Raw genomic sequence first — 17,855 nt, forward strand, 5'->3', positions numbered from 1 at the left:
ATTTTACTAACTACATAGCATACAATTAAAACCAATACACAAATTAATAACATCAATCAGCCACACGTGACACTAATTAGATACAGAGTAATTAGCGCAAGGAGGTGTAAAAATGAGATCTGTCAGGTATTCACATTACCAAATTTCCCCTGGGATCATCTCGTCTGTGCCATACAATTTCCACTTATTTAGGCCAGCGAAAAAGGTGTTATTCATTATTTTAAGAGCGTTACCATTCTTACCTCTTAAACACTGGATTCCTTGACACGTAATTATTTTTGTCGTGATAAATGTTGTTTTTTAATTAATTACGCATTCCGCAAGGTAGGAGTAATTTATTTGGAATGTTGTTGTTTGGGTAATTAACCAAGTGAGTGGTGCTGTTCTTTAGACATACGTTATAATTGTTATTTTTAAGCTTATTCGAACTTAAATTTCAATTCAATATATACCTTTGTAGAACAATTACATTAGATTAGAACCTTATATAAAGTAAATATGTTTCATATTGCAATGAAATATGAAGTGAAAACTGTTCATTTATACTACTAATAAGAAGCTGAAGAGTTTGTATGCTTGAACGCGGTAATCTCAGGAACTAGGTTAGAATTGAAAATTTGTTATTCTTTTGAATAGTTCATGTATTGAGGAAGGCTATATAATTATTATAGGCTATATAACATCCTATGCATGTGCGACATAGGTGCAAATGCGAGGCACAGCAGCAGTAAACAAATAAACCTAGATTTTAAACATATTATTGTTAATATTTTATAAAATGTATTTATTATAACCCACGTTTAATATTAGAAAAACATTCGTACAGTTTTTCTATTAATATATAATATACTAAACTTATACGTCGGTAATCATAAAACAATTAATCGCTTTAAAGATAAAAAAACAACCAAAAACAGATAATTTTAAAAATTATAATAAATTACCCAATTTTGTATATTTTTCTCTCATTTAAACGAACAAAAGTATCCCATAATTCTTTACCGCAACAAAGGTCACCGAAGTGCCTGAGCAAGAAGCGACTACATTAAAATAGGAGAATAAGACAATAATATCCTATCAAACACAAAATAATCATGTCAATTGAAAACCCACGGAGTAATCGAATCACTAAACTCACAAGAAATACGACGATTGAGAACCTTTTGCGAACATCTGCTAAAATCTGTCCAGTCATCACGCAAAGTAATTAGTTATTATCGTTAATCATAATTCATCAAACAAATTAGAAACTAAAACAATATTTTGCTAAGAAGTTAAACTTCTGTTTATCCGGTATCAGCATGAACAAGTCTGAATTATTGTAGCACGCGAAATGGCTGACTACTGCTTGTATCAGTTTAGATTGTTAACAATATTATTAACATGGTTTTAGCATACTTGGAACAATATTATGAACTTCCAAATACAAGTATAATCTGATATTTATTAAATAAAGAATCGGTCAAGGTCGAGTCGGACTTACGACACTAAGGGAGGGCAGGAGGACAGGCAGACGAACATACGGAGACACGGCGAGTGAAACTGCAAGACCAATTGGTCACCCATCCTATTTGTGATCACGGCAACCGTAGCCATACCTCGATTTTTGTTGCTATAGTAGTAACAGCAATAAATCGTCTCTGTAAATTTCAAGTGTTTCACTATCACGGTTGAGCCAGGAGCCTGGTACAGACGGAAAACAGCAAAAACGCAGACGCATGAAGCAGCGAAAGCGAAAGTAATAGGGTCAGTCGTCAAATGCGTGTAACATTTATATTGCGAACTAAGAGACAAAAAAAAATATTGTGGGAGTCGAGCACGCTTCGGCACGAATTGGGCCAGCTCGCACCGGGGAAGTACCACACCCCCACAGAAAACTCGCGTGAAATAGTGGCATGCCACTGTGTTTCGTACGGTGAGTGGGGGAGCCGGAGGCCCGTTTTTTCTTTTCCTCACCCGTCCTAGTCCATTCCTTCTTTCCAGTCGTTAATCCTTTCCTTTTCCCTTACCCCATAAAAGCGGGCAGCGCATGCACAGAGGTACTACCTTTGCGAATGTTCATGGGCGGTGGTGATCGCTTACCATCAGGCGAACCACCAGCTCAGCTGCCCGCTATGACATAAAAAAAAAAAAACTTAATTCAATTAAAACTTTAGCGATTACAATAACAATGTATACCTACAAGGTATACCGAAATTAGAATCTTCCCTCCACATACCATTTAGCCTCAGCCTGGCTCCATATTGAGGATTATGTAAATTTTGACTTAACCAACTTTGGCACGTGACTCCTATGCGAGAAGTTTATGAATTATTCAAATGCTGCTCCAGTTTTTACGTATTTTAGGTGCAGTGTTTAAACATGCGAGGTGTAATGGTAAATGCTTTTTTTTGTTCGAGTTAAAATGGTTATTTTATTTTGTTCGGAACGTGCTGTCAGAATATGCGAAATCAGCGGATTGCGACGTTGTTTTGAAATTTTACTAATAATTGGTATTTAAAAACTATCATTAACGTCTTTACGGATATATTTTCGTATCATTTAATGTTTAAAAGTAGATTATCTTCTTCGTTCTTGAATATCTGAAGGGTATTTATAACATTTATTTAAATTTATAAATATAACAACATATATTTTAATTTTTACAGAGAGACCATGCACGAGAAATTGGATGAAAACTGGAATTTATTAAATGGTAAGTCGTTACAAACCCCTGTCGCATTTCGAAGAACCACAAAGTCGACATGTGACATTTGGCAACTTGCGCGGCTAGCGTGGTGGATTATGGCTGGCTGAACTGTCTTCTTGCAGGTGAAACAGTAAGGGCTGATGATGAATATTATCCACATTTATAGATAATTGTAGTAATAATACCATTACATCCAAGTTAGACGCGTTTGTGTAAAATAACAACGTATGTGTAGATTTTCGCATGCTAACTAATTAATGTTATTATTTCTATAATGTTTCTTTGTTTGTCTTTATTCTACGTGTCAACGGAGCGATTTACGGTTGCATTTTGTATCTGAATATAAGAGATTAGAAAATTTGGCTAATTTTTTCCGCAGTGAAACATTCCTATTCAGTTATTATGTGCATTTCAATCACTCAAAATTTTATACATGCAGCCGAAACCCGGGTTAACAGCTAGTTTGTAATAATAGTGACAAATGTATATAGTATTTGACGCATTTGTATAGTATTAGATGTATCAGTCCGTTAATCCGAAACCAGAGACATCTACAGAACCGCAACTAAACGCTTCGTCTAATTTCGACACACTAACCAACTTTAGTAATTAACTCTGATGTTACTGCATTGCCCAATGTTCCTGATTATACAGTATTTGTTTGAAAGCCTCCAACTTATATAACCCGGCATTTAAGTTTGGGGCAAATTTCAAATATTTTTAACTAGTCTATTTCCTTCATACATATCATGCATACATACATACATACATATCATTATCCACCCTACCTGACATACCCTTAATTTTTTTTTTGCCATAGCTGGAATCTGAGGACGTGGCCTATGGTAAGCGATCACTACCGCCCCTGAACATTTGAGAGTTGTGTGTGTGTGTGTGTGTTATCCGCTTTAAAAAAAAAGGATATAGAAGGGATTGACGACAGGAATAAAGAAATAGACTAGACGGGCTTCCGGCTCCTCCCCCAGGGAAAGAAACACAGTAGCTGCTATTTGGTGTGTGTAACCTTCCCCGGTACGAGCTGGCTTACTTTTCGCTCTAATAGTGTTCTTGAAAAGCTGAGCAATTTTGGAATAGTTATTGTACCTTTTAAATTGGCTTCAACATAGGAAGCAGAAAATAGAAGTTGTATCGAAATCTCAGTAATTTGTATGTTAGTAGTAGGGTAAAACAATATTGTGTGGATGGATTCTAACAATACCCGAATCCACGTCAACATAAGCGGCTCAACGGAACTCAGTATCGTTCAGTCGGTATTCCATTGCGTTTTCATATGACCCAGTGATCTATTGGCAGGCCTGAATATGCGTTAACCTATTTACCACAAAAAGCTGAAACTGTATCTACACTCGATTGCATTTTTAAGTATGAACTATACCAGCTTCTTATTTATCCCTTTTTTTATTTAACGAACTGTCTGAAATATCCCCCTCAACGAACTGACTGTCTGCGTTTTGTCCATGCCCATTAACCAGTAAGTCCCAATACAGCTAAGCGAATTACCAGTTATTTGGTCAGTGGAATTGGATACTATGTTTGTGATTGCTTACGACGCACGTCTGTGTCCAGTTGATTTTAAATTCAGGAATTAATGAGGTCTTGGAAGTGCATTGCGTGTTTTGCGGTCTGAACTGAATATTCGAATAGATTAACGTCACACCTACCATTGCATATAAATGATGACAGATCTATAAGTCTTGTTCCCCAATATAAGAAAATGAACTGTATCTATTATTCATATCTATATTTTTATTTGATATCTTTGTTACCTTGATTTGTTTATTTATTTATTATTTAAGTTTATTAGTTATTTGTTTTTTACCTTTTGAGGATATAAATACAGTTGTGTTTAACATAAAACTTTATTTCATAAATCTCAAACGTTTCGGCGCTATACCTATCTTTCTAATTTTGTCTAAGCTAGCACGAAATAAATGCATGCATGAAAAAATCCGGAAAGGAAGAGAAGGGGAAAATCAGGTGTCATATTAAAAAAATATTTCAAACATTTTTCATTAACACGTAAACAAACAATCTAGAACAAACTAATACTGACATTAATGACGGGTTGTTTAATAGAATTAATCTCCATGTCTCATGAAAAGAGAACATTATAAATATCTAAAACTAGAAATTTTGAAAGAATAGAAAAAATTTGATCACGAGACAGGATTCAAATTTTTTCTATTCTTTCAAAATTTCTAATTTATAAAGCATTTCAATGCTATAAAACTAAAAAAAAAAAAAATTAAAATTATATCTAAAACTAGCTTTACGTCCCGACGCTACGTGCGTGAAATTTTTCGATTTGATTTTGTTTAATTTCTCGTATGCAAGCGTCGTTAATAATTATACACATTGTTATCAGATGCATCTCAAACCATACATCCTAACTAATATTAGAAATGCGAAAGTCACTCTTGTCTCTTTATATTTTTTTTTTTCACGTCTATACCACTGACTTAATTTGGATGAAATTTGGTACGGATAATTTAAGACCCGAAGGCGAAAATCTAGCAATAATATAAATAACTTAATACCATTTTTAATTATAATATATTATCTCTTATCGTTTTTACAGCTTGGGAAATTAATATGCCTTAGAACAAAACAAAACCTTAAAAATATCTGCGAATTGTTGTTATTATTTAAGAATGCCATAAAAACTCGTCGATAGAAATTCCTTTGTAGAAAAAGCGTTAACTGTATAAATAAAAATGCAAAAGGTATTTTCATTAAAATAAAAATATTATAACTATAAAGCGTTAAATAATGTAGAAGGTATTTTAATGTGTCTGTAAACGCTACTAAACGACTGAACGAATTTGATTGAATGGCAAAAGTGAGGGTGTGATTTAAAATCTAGCCTCATGCTCGAATTGTTTATATAATTTAAATATTTTAGTCTGAAAGTCGGTCACTATTCGCAAGACTAATAAAAATAATTAATCCTGGCGACCTTTGTCAAGATAATAAGATAAATTCTTGAAATTGTATTGACACGATCCTTGATAAGTGGACAAAGCTTGAATTAATCTGTCCGTTCAGAGTGGGTCAAAAGCGAGTCTAAAGGAGTCGATTACAAGCATTAAAGCTAGCTAAGCGAAGCTAGTAAAAAACATGCTAAAATACATCATTTAATTACTTTCTGAATCAGTATGTTGTCGACTTTCGAAGGAGACGCACGTGTTTCACTGAATACTTTGCAAGCCCAACGGCATTTAAATTAGCAATGACCATGATTTTCCAAAGATCTTAAAAGTCGTTTAATTAAATACTCAAACAGCATCAAAGCTGAAAAAACTTTGAAGATTCTTTATCGACACCCACAGTGGCAACCAATTTGATTCGCAAATTGCAATCCGTCCCGACGTAATTATATTCGCTTCGAGGAGGGTGCTCCCAATGTTGAATATAGCAGGACAAAATGGAATAAATGTCAAAATTATAAAATTTAGATTGTGCTGCCTTGAACCTAAAATAAAATGTTATTTTAGAAGTGTTTATTATTGTTGTTTTTATAAATTTTAATGATACTAAATATAGAAGAAATTCAAAAAGAAAATGTATACTTTACAATAAAATGAAAGAAACTACACCTGGTAGTATTCAATATTAATCTGTAATGATATACTATAAACAAACTTTGTTACTAATTTGTAGAATTTCAGTAGTACAGTTGAATATTAAATGCTACTAAACCAAGCACACATGAATGCATATACATATTCCACAGAAAACATTTCACTAATCCAAACCTAGCAGTGACATAAACAAGCCTGGAGCATAAAGAAAATATCCCAGTTTCCACTGAACAATGGCTACCCTATCTTGCTAGCATGTCCGATGTAACGAGGGTCGATAATGAGAGCCGCTGGCCATTTCATTTTAACTCTAACAGCTTTTCCAAATCACATTCTACCCTCATAAGCTTGATATATAATTTTACGAAAATAACCTAATCAAAATTATATAAATTTTAACATTTTTGTTTAAGTTTGCTCTGGATTCGCGTTAATTGTCGATAGGAATTGAAAAATACTTAACCTAGCCGCCTAGACCGCCTCCTTGCTACAGTGGTTGTTAAAGTAGAGAGTTCGTATCCCGGTGAGGAGAACTCGGTCTGACTGGACACAGAGGGCTAGTTACCTATTTGTCCGTAAAGAAAATTAATCAGTGAAACAGATGTATGTCATCTGTCCACAGGGGCCACAGTACTACGCTTTTTTGTTAGTAGGGAGTAGATAATGTAGTCTATTATTAACCGACTTCCAAAAATTAAAAGGAAGTTCTATGTTCGTTTGTATGTTTTTTTTTTAACTTTTTTATGTTATAGCGGCTAACTAAGCAGGTAGTTCGACTGATGGTAAGCAATCACGACGCATTACCAATTTTTAATAGTTAAGGGATGTGGAAAGTACTACGGACGGGAATAATGGATTTAAGGCATGAAATTTTATGCATAGGGCATAGTACTTCATTTATTTTATCATCATCATCATCAGCCTATATTTCTTCCTATGAAGGGACATTTAGAGCTGAGGTTTTTAAAGTTCATATGCATAATGTGTAGACAGATGAAAAATTATAGAACTCCAGATTTAGTATTAAGATTTGGCTTTAACCCCGAGCAAAAGCTCGATAGCTTACAGCGAAATATTAAAATTCTATGTATTTCATTACAGACAAAAAACGAAAAAGGCGCTTCGCAGATAACAGAGTGATCATAACACAACATTTCACAGAGCGGACACTCACGCCTGGTGGTGATGTAAGTTTCTACTATCTATATAAGTCTACATAAATATGTTTTTACTTTATACTACGGTGAAATTTCTTAAAAAAAATACAATAATACTTTTTATGTAATGAATGTTTAATGTAGATAAGAAGATGAAACAAACGTTGCAATATAATTTTCTGATTTGTAAATATTGGTATAATTATATATAATTTACGCACAGAATTCATATTAATACATAATATGTTCACTCTGTGTCGGTTTTAAAACTACTTTATAATCCTACTAATATTATAAACGTGAAAGTTTGTATGGATGTATGGATGTTTGTTACTCTTTCACGCAAAAACTAATGAACCGATTGCAATGAAATTTGGTACGTGGATAGCTGGACAACTGGAATAACATATAGGCAACTTTTTATCCCGATATTCCTACGGGATACGGACTTACGCGGGTGAAACCGCGGGGCGCAGCTAGTTATAAGGAAGATTTACAAAATACCAATTTTATCGAAATAAGTATTCAATATTGTATTACAGAATAGCCATAATTTTCGTGTCTGTACATATCCATTAAATCTAGTCCAACTTAAACTACTGGATAACTTTCACAATATAAACCCCAAATATGGATGGCATTATTAGGCAGAATACCCCAAGAGATTACCCGTTGTTGAATCTCTCCCGCAGCGCCTGCCTTACCCCATCCCGTCGTATGGGCAGGGATAATTCCTCTCTTTCATATCTGCCATAAACTCTACAAAAGTGATAAATTAAACTAATCTTAGTACGCGTGGAAGAAAGGATACCTAGACACACGTGTGCCGTAACGCGTGACGTAACGAAGCAGTCTACCCTCCCATATGTAGTTTTGAAATTCCAATATAAATGATTTTCAGATAAGCATGCAGTGCACAGCGATAGGAGACAGACCGCCACAATTTACTTGGCATAGAGATGGAGTTCTGATATCTAGTAGCACGGATACAAGGTAATTGGTTTCAACTTGGTATCTGATCAAAAATTGAAATAAATGAGTTTGAAAGAACTTACACAAATATTAACAAGCATTTAAGTAACCATTTGGTAAAACCTCATTTATACACTTTCTACCTTTCCAAAATTTATATTTCCTGTATCCAAAGGTTGCCTGGAAGAAATCGCTTCAAAGCGATAAGGCCGCCAAATTGTACAATAGATATTGTTTATTGGTTTTGTTAACTGTATGTGTATTGTACAATAAGGTGTAAATAAATAAATAAATAAACCTCTGATACATTTAGTTAAGTTTAGCTTACTATATGATATAAATTAAATAGCTCGAGGATGATAAGATTTTCAATATTAAACACTTTGTTTGTTAATATTGGAACAAGATAAATATTAAATGTCTATGTTAAAGTTTAAAGTATGTGTGTTACTCAAAACCGTCATTGGTTTTTTCCATTGAGTATCAGTATTTGCTGAATTATCACTTATTAGCATTTTCAAGCGAAAAAAGGGAATAAGAAATATCACTTCTCATACATACATATGCATTTTAAACAAACTAAATTTTTTACTACTTCTTTCATCCCCTTACATGTTTTGAAAAAAATGTGAGCCGTCACGGGACGCCTGGCAGATGTGAAACATCGACATTATTTTGTAAAAGTTTACACAACTACTGCATATAAACTGTATATATATATCATCGTATAGCGTGGCGACGCGTCGCCACGACATGCGTCGCCACGCCAGAAATCGGTTTTACGTGCGGCTATAGATGTTTCACATCAAATATGTGATTATGTACACTAATAAAACAATACAAACATGATACATTTCTCATCAGATACGCATTGGGTCAAATAATGAGACTAGACGGATCAGTGCTAGCCCAACTAAATATCAGCAGAGTGAGAGTGGAAGACGGGGGGCTGTACTCTTGCACCGCACTCGAGGGGGACAATGTAGCTGTTCATGAGAACAGATTTGATGTTTATGGTGAGAACATCATGACTATAGCAAACGTACATAGATATTACATATCTATAGAGTTTCTTGCCGACTCTTCTCTGTAGAAACTGCCTTCTGAACCGGTGGTAAATGTTAAACTGTGCTATGACGATTCAAAAGTGCTTCTTTCAGAAGTCTAATGGAATAATGAAATGTTTGAGTATCAAGGTTTAAAAAAAAAAAAAGTGAAGTCCCGTGTCCCCTAGTGGGGTATGGGGCAGATGCTGTACATCTGTTTCACTGATCGATTTTCTTTACGGACAAGTAGGTGATCAGCCTTCTGTGTCCTGCCAGACCGAGACATTTTTTTTTTAGTGCGTCCCCACCGGGAATTGAACCCAGGACCCCTCGGTTCTACGCTCACGCGTTAACCACTGTACCAAGGAGGCGGTCAGTATCAAGGTTTAAACCTGAAAAAATTGGTCATCCATCCAATTAATGACCGTGTCGACAAAACCTCGTTAAAATAAAACCTTGTTGTTATCGTTATTTGCTATAACGACAAGCGAAATGCATCATCTCTGAAAATTTCATTTATCTTACTATTATGATTCATGAGATACAGGCTGGTGACAGATGGAAGGACGGACAGAATAACAAAGAGTCAAATAGGCAGACAGGCATACAGGCAGACAGGCATACAGGCAGACAGTCAAACAGGCAGACCGACAGACAGACAGACGGGCAGACAAAAAGATAAATTGCGAAGTCTTAGTACCCTTAGGTCCCGATTAAACCATAAAAATGAAAGTTTTAGTTTGTGTATACATGCATAAATAAGAGTATGATATAATATAAAAAACAAATTTCGGGTGAATTATGTTGCTTGAAGTAGTTACGCCTACTTTTATATCGGAAAAACAATGGAATCTACCCACAGATATTTCTATTTATATGAACAGTTTAAATTTAATAACTAATTTCATATTTTTTAACAACCAATAAATATTATAAGTACGGTCTGATACTTTGTCTACACTTTATTTGTGATTTAGTATGAAAACTGTACAAAAATCCACGCTTGGGCATCTAAGTTAAACGAATAGTAACTAAAACATACTAATATTTAATACTCCAGGACCTCCATATATTAGAGCATTGCCGCCGATAAAAGTGCAAACTGGAGAATCTCTTAATCTGAGATGTCCGTACTATGGATATCCAATAAGGTAAGATATTTATTTGAAGTTTATATATTATAACCGATTTTTCTTTAAATAATTGTATCAAACAATTGTATTAAACAATTGTATCTCTATGTCCAACTATCTCCTGTTTCCTTCCATCTTATCCTATCTTCTAATATCTTCTATCTCCTACTATCTTCTAACTAACTCTTCAACTATGCCCCAACATATTGGCATAGCATATATTTATGGCTACAATAATTACTACAATAGTGAATGGGTTTGTTTTTGTACCCTGATCAATCAATCATTATTTAATATTAGATCATTTCAGAGAATTCAGAAATCCTAATAACTGAAAAGATTTGTTGTTATATTTTATTCGAATTTCATAATCGAATTATTTTATCGTTCAGATTTTTCAATGAATTGCTTTTAAAAGCCTAAAGAATCACTTCTATGACTAATTTAAATAAATCTGTTCCAGCAAAATAGACTGGGAGTACACCGGCAAAAAGATAACATCAAGCGGCCTTTATCCAAATCGTTACAAACGGACAAACATACAAAAGCGCAGCGCTACCAACATTCACGGGACACTATCTATTACGGAAGTGACCAAACAAAATAATGGCGCGAAATACACATGCATTGTGACCAGTCCGTCCGGTGAAATGGCTAGACGAGACTTCGAAGTTAAAGTTATAGAAGCGCCAATTCTAGATGATTTATTATTAGGTAATAACTTACAAGAGGGCCAAGTGGCTAACATATACTGCAATGTTAGAACCGGTGATCTGCCGATACATTTCGAGTGGCTGAAAGATGGGAAACGGATACCGAGTAATTTGAAGGTAATTTTTAATTATACTTAAAATTTTATGACATGTTCGAACCAAATTTTTGCCTTTTTTGTGTGTATTTTGTTGTTGTGTCTATCTGACATGACACACAAAATTTCAGACCGATTGTTCCAGATTCAGCTACATCAGTGAATCAGTCACCTTTGCGTTTTATGTAACAAAGATGATGATAGAAGCAAGTAGAATAAAAAATAGATACTTGAAAACTATTATACTTATCTTTCCTTATTTCTCTTTTAATGTAGATATATTTAATGTAGACGTAAACATTTCTCAAATGAAATGCCTATAGGCATTTCATTTGAGAAATGTTGCCTATAGGCATTTCATTTGAGAAATGTTTACGTCCAAAAAAACAAACAACAATCAGAAACCATACAATCTTTTCTCCAGGTCGTAGAACGAAGTTCGGAATTATTCAGCGCTCTAGTGATAAAGAGCGTTGCGCTGGAGCATTGCGGCACCTACACTTGCGTGGCGACAAATCACGTCGCCACTGTTAATAAGTCCACTGAATTGTATATTAAAGGTGAGTTTTTGATACTGACAATCAGCACTGTTACTTGAAACTAAATGCTGATAATCAGCGCTGTGACATTATAGCTATTTGACGCTGAAAATGTCAAGCGCTGTGGCTGTCTTACATCAGCATATGCCGAGTAGTTTTGCTTTAATTGTTACATAATTTTATTTATTTAATTTGTTTTTTTGTTCATCGTTTGAATCTTTTTTATTTTCTCTAATAGTATATAAAGAGCACAATTTTTTTTTTTTTTATGAAATAGCTGAACAGTATGCCAAATAACTGTTGATTGACATAAACAATATTTCAAGTTCTTACTCGCCATAAATACGGTACGACTGGCTATGTTGTGTTTATCTATAATATATGATTTTACCATGAAATCATCTAAATTCACTTGTACCTTAACGTTAAAAATTATAATAATTTTTGTTGGTAGACCTACCTGCCTAACCTAACCCATTTAATCGAAAATACGTCAAAGGCTTTTTTGGCCAAAGTAACTTTAAGGATATATATTCATAGATATCAAGTCAGCCTGAATCTAGAACGTTCCTTACAATTATACATATTTTAACTATATTTTGAGACATGGGGGAAGATTATTTTGAGAGGATTATAATGAAAAAGTCATTGTATATGCCCATTAAAATTAATACAATTGTATTACAGTGGCACCAAAATGGCAAATAGAGCCAACAAACTCGTCAGTAGTGCTCGGGCGGTCCGGCCTCGTGTCGTGCAGCGCGACCGGCTATCCCGCCCCGCAGGTGCATTGGATGAAGAAAGATGGTATGTTTCGTTATTTTAACAAAATTTTAATGAAAAGTTTTGATCATGTTAAATTAAGTGTAATGTAACCGATTATTTCATTAATTGAACTTACATAATATGCTTAGACATATCAGCTTGCAATTCAGTAAAAGAACCTTCTTTTTTTGAAAAACCTCGTTATAAACATAAATTTTACAGCAATATCAAAAAGAACCTAAGATATACCTTAAAACATCATGTTTTCATCAATTCTTGAGAAAACTTTCCTAAGGAGCTAAAACCATAAGTAACTGTTCCAGCTGCATGCTATGAGGAAAACTTATTTATAGACCTTAAAAAATAATATTAAAACATACAACTTTTCCAGCAATTCTGGGAACATGGCAGCCAGTACTAGAATTGGCTGGTGGTGGGATACTGAGTCTGGCAAATGGGACACTCGTTATAGATGAAGTGTCGCTATCAGATGAAGGGTTATACTCTTGTAATATTGAGAATGGCGTCGGATCACCGCTGAGCAAAACGATATGGATCACTGTAAATAGTTGGTATTTAGAATTTTATTTTTACTTGTTAAATTGTGTTTTTAATATGTTTATAGTAAGAGTGCTGTGATTTTTAATATCTAGAAGGTGTGGGATACAGATGTGTCATTTATTAATTCATCTATTTATATACATATTTAAAATATTATTATTAAATCGTCTTTAGTAATTTTGCTAAAAAAAATGAGATGAAGGAACTTTGTTCGTTATTGGGATAACGCACTCATCGGCACTGACAGCCACGTTGGCTGGAGAGGAACTCGCGGGGAATTTATGTTCCCGTTTTATCCGATTCGTATCTATAAAAATCCCACTGTGTTTCGTCGTGCCGCTTTAGTGAAGGAGCTGGTTATTATTCATCTGCGACCCCTTCGGCATCTTGGTCCCCCATACAGTGACTGACAAATGAATAATATTACCAGTGACTGACAAGCAAACCATATAACTAGTGACTGATAAACGAACCATACAGCCACTGACTGACAAACAAACCATATAACCAGCGACTGACAAACGAGCCATATAACCAGTGACTGACAAACGAGCCATATAACCAGTGACTGACAAACGAACCATATAACCAGTGACTGACAAACGAACCATATAACCAGTGACTGATAAACGAACCATATAACCAGTGACTGACAAACGAACCACATAACTACTGACTGACAAACGAACCATATAACCAGTGACTGACAAACGAACTATATAACCAGCGACTGACAAAGGAACAATATAATCAATGACTGACAAACGGGCCATATAAACAGTGACTGACAAACGAACCATATAAACAGCGACTGACAAAGGAACAATATAATCAATGACTGACAAACGAACCATACAGACAGTGACTGACAAAGGAACCATATAGCCAGTGAGTGAGAAAGGACCCGCCCGCAGAGCCGGCGCAGGTGTCGGCGGCGGCGCGCAACGCGACGGGACGCGCGGGCGCGGCGCTGGCGCTGGCGTGCGCGGCGCGCGGCGACCCGCCGCTTCGCCTCGCCTGGGCGCGCCGCGCCGCCGCCCCGCACGCGCTGCACGACCTGCACGCCCCGCACAACCTGCACGCGCTCGGACATCGGTGAGATGCACACGAAAGAGATGAAAAAAATACATTTTGTGATTTTTTTTTCGAATATCGCTTCGTGTTGAATTGCTTTGTGAATGAGAAATCTTAAATTTTTCGTTTATGAAGTATTTCAATGCTATAGAACTAAAAATAAATACATTTATTTCCAGGAAAGCACAGATAAGCAAACTGAACAAAAAAGGAGTAACACTACACTACACTACACTACACTACAACTAATATGACGATATAAAACTATAATAAAACAATAACGCTCGACACACACACACAGCGCATAATAAACAGTTTTTTTTTTGTTTCATGTTAAACGTTTTTGAAGTGAAACTTCTTTAGAATCGTTGTGATTTCAAACCTGATGCAACGGAAAAACGACAGGTAAGAGACAGAAATACAAAAATGTGTAGAATGAAGCCGGCAAAGAATGAGACAGAAATATACATACTATTTTATTCATTCTTTTGACGATTTATTGAAGTTTCACTTCTATCATGTGTGAATCACACACACACCTTTTTTAATGGATTACGGTATGTTTGGGATAATTTGAAAGGTAAATTTATCACTTATCAATTTCCTTTGAGGCATTTCGAGGGACAGCAAGTTGGGGTGTTTCGGCGTATCAGCTTTGATCTTCAATAATTTGGGGTATAGAAAAGGACTTTTTGCACGTTTATATATTGTTAATATTTAAAATATGACAGTGATGGCTCAGTCGTATAGACTAAAAAATCGATAAGTCAAGGAATTAAAACGAAATGAAGATGCATGTAAATTGATTTATCAATTTATCTGCGTGAATAGAAAAACATCATCACTGCTCAAGACAGTAAAGGAAAATCATAAGAAAACAAATCACAATCATCACTGATCCATCACCATTACAAACCTTCGCACAAGAACACAGCCATCTGCCACTCAACTAAGAAAATCATTACAGATTCAAAATATCGGAAACAAAAACGGAATTCGGCGTAACGAGTACGGTCAACATACACTTCGCTGAGACCCGCGACGCCGGCGTGTACCAGTGCACGGCCACCAACCCGTACGGCTCCGCCACCCAGAACGTCTACCTTAGTGTACTGGGTGAGTTCAATTCATTATCTCCTTAATTACGTGTAATAATTCATGTAGTTAAAAAAAACTTAAATCATATCCTTCCCACTGTACTACTTCCTACTAATATAATAAATGCGAAAGTTTGTAAGGATGTGTGTAGGTTTGTTGCTCTTTCACGCAAAAACTACTGACCGATTGCAATGAAATTTGGTACATAGTGTAGATAGTCAGGCTATATATGTACAACGAGTGAAGCCGGTGTGAACACCTAGTTTATAATAATAAGCTTTAAGAATTACTATAAAAATTATTCATTCATTCATTCCAGAGCCCCCGTCACCGCCAACAGAACTCCGAGTGGAAACAGTGCTATCTCGCAGTGCAACAATCTCCTGGCGAGCCAGCACTGCACTGTGCTCACTGCAGTACACAACAGCTCACGGGCCTGTGAGATGGGATGCTGCGCGTACTATTAATGTTACTTGGTGAGTCATCATGATGTGGTTACTGGTAAAATTCTAGTTAATTAAGTTACTTGACCTTTTTACCCTTTAATAACTTTAAGCAACTGTTCTAAACCCAATCTGTTCTCAAAAATTTATCATTATCACATAACATTTTTTTAAACTCCTTAAACTACTTATTGAAATACTTAACATAACGGGCATTAGTGATCTCAATCTGCTGCTTATTTTCATCGTTTTACTCCACAGGACATTTAAACTCAAACAATTTATTTACGCACAGCCTGGGTGTGTGGTTACATATACTTGGAACTCCCCTGATAAGTTAAAAAACCTGTAGTAGGAGAGTTCCCTCTTTCTCATTTGAAAATTACATGTTCTGTTTTTTGTTCATTTTCCTTCGATTAAATAATTTCTAGAATATATGGAAAGAATACATGTCAGAGTAAATAAATAAATAAAATAAAAAAAATGGTATTAGTGATAGCGATAGCTTTTCTCCCATTTACGAACGTGGGGTAAAAATGACAAAGCACATAAATGCTATAACAGCAAAGAGGAGCAGCGGCAAGCGTTCGAGCTGTTGGAGCTGGCGCCGGGCACGCCGCACGCGGCGCGGCTCGCGGCGCTCAACGCCGTCGCCGCCAGCGCGCCCTCCGACCCGCTCTACTTCACCACGCTCGAGGAAGGTGACGCCCGCACACACACGCGCGCGCACACACTCTCACACACACACACACACACACACACACACAGAGACAGACACTTCCACACACAAATTTTCTCTCTCTCAGACACACACACACACATGTACACATACCTACACCCACACATAGTACACACCCATACATATACATTTATACCAACTGCTGCATTCGACACTACACAAACTCGCACATTGCGCACGATAATTGGAAATTACAGATCTTTCCTCACACATATTCCACTAACTACTCTGTTATTTAGTAATCTGTTCATTGCATGTATTCGATACTAGTCTACTAGGTGCCTACTTACTCACTACTTATATAAATACAATCATACATACCGTTAAATTTTATTAATTCAACTTAACTTTTAAGAAAGTCACACCAACATGATCAACAAAATTCATTATTTATAATTACACGGAATATATTTCATGTATATTTTATTGCAACTATAACAATTTAGTACAAAAGGCGATGCTGTCGCCGGGACTGTTTAATTAAGAAAAATAAATAAAAAGATGCTTATTGCGTTCAAGCAAACAAAAACACAAGTATTACTTAAAATATACAGAAAATAAAAAAATTAATATCTGATATTTCAGCTCCATCCTCCCCTCCTACCCAAGTGCTAGTCTCGCAAACGGAAGCGCCGGGCGAGCTGTTCGTGACGTGGGCACAACCAGACACACAAACACACAACGGACATATTGCGGGCTATCACGTTAAGGCTGTACCGCAGAACGCTGGGCTAGGTAATAATAGATTTTATGTATTTACAGATACGCTTGAATTTCTTATCTAATTGCCTCCGAAGTTAAAACTTTGAGTATAAATGTATTTTAATTTTAAAAAACATAAGACCTTTAATTAGTGCAAGAAACAAATTTTATGGGTATATTTTATGCTATTAAGGACGTTTTTACTGACTTGCTGATAATGTCGTTGATAGCGTATCTAACACTTATTGTATATCGATTATAATTTATATATTACGAGCTGCGCCCCGCGGTTTCACCCGCGTAAGTCCGTATCCCGTAGGAATATCGGGATAAAAAGTTGCCTATATGTTATTCCAGTTGTCCAGCTATCTACGTACCAAATTTTATTGTAATCGGTTTAGAAGTTTTTGCGTGAAAGAGCAACAAACACACACACATCCTTACAAACGTTCGCATTTACCTAGTCTTGCCATAAATATTGTAATAAAGAAAAAAGAAAATTGTTAACTGCAAATAACATTTATTAC

General features: G+C 35.5%; 1 protein-coding gene across 1 annotated transcript in view; it reads left to right on the forward strand.

The window, feature by feature from the left end:
- LOC119836622 (Down syndrome cell adhesion molecule-like protein Dscam2) overlaps nucleotides 1–17,855 on the forward strand; it is a 41,197-nt gene that overhangs the window by 12,547 nt on the left and 10,795 nt on the right. Inside the window, exons 3-16 of the mRNA XM_038362004.1 lie at nucleotides 2,649–2,695; nucleotides 7,393–7,478; nucleotides 8,350–8,441; nucleotides 9,285–9,436; nucleotides 10,527–10,617; nucleotides 11,063–11,429; nucleotides 11,832–11,967; nucleotides 12,634–12,753; nucleotides 13,103–13,279; nucleotides 14,187–14,367; nucleotides 15,314–15,462; nucleotides 15,764–15,920; nucleotides 16,452–16,588; nucleotides 17,212–17,361. Of these exons, the coding sequence (XP_038217932.1) occupies nucleotides 2,649–2,695; nucleotides 7,393–7,478; nucleotides 8,350–8,441; nucleotides 9,285–9,436; nucleotides 10,527–10,617; nucleotides 11,063–11,429; nucleotides 11,832–11,967; nucleotides 12,634–12,753; nucleotides 13,103–13,279; nucleotides 14,187–14,367; nucleotides 15,314–15,462; nucleotides 15,764–15,920; nucleotides 16,452–16,588; nucleotides 17,212–17,361 (2,042 nt within the window). The remainder of the gene's footprint in view (nucleotides 1–2,648; nucleotides 2,696–7,392; nucleotides 7,479–8,349; nucleotides 8,442–9,284; nucleotides 9,437–10,526; nucleotides 10,618–11,062; nucleotides 11,430–11,831; nucleotides 11,968–12,633; nucleotides 12,754–13,102; nucleotides 13,280–14,186; nucleotides 14,368–15,313; nucleotides 15,463–15,763; nucleotides 15,921–16,451; nucleotides 16,589–17,211; nucleotides 17,362–17,855) is intronic.

This window comes from Zerene cesonia, chromosome 25, assembly GCF_012273895.1.
Source record: "Zerene cesonia ecotype Mississippi chromosome 25, Zerene_cesonia_1.1, whole genome shotgun sequence".
Lineage (NCBI taxonomy): Eukaryota > Metazoa > Arthropoda > Insecta > Lepidoptera > Pieridae > Zerene > Zerene cesonia.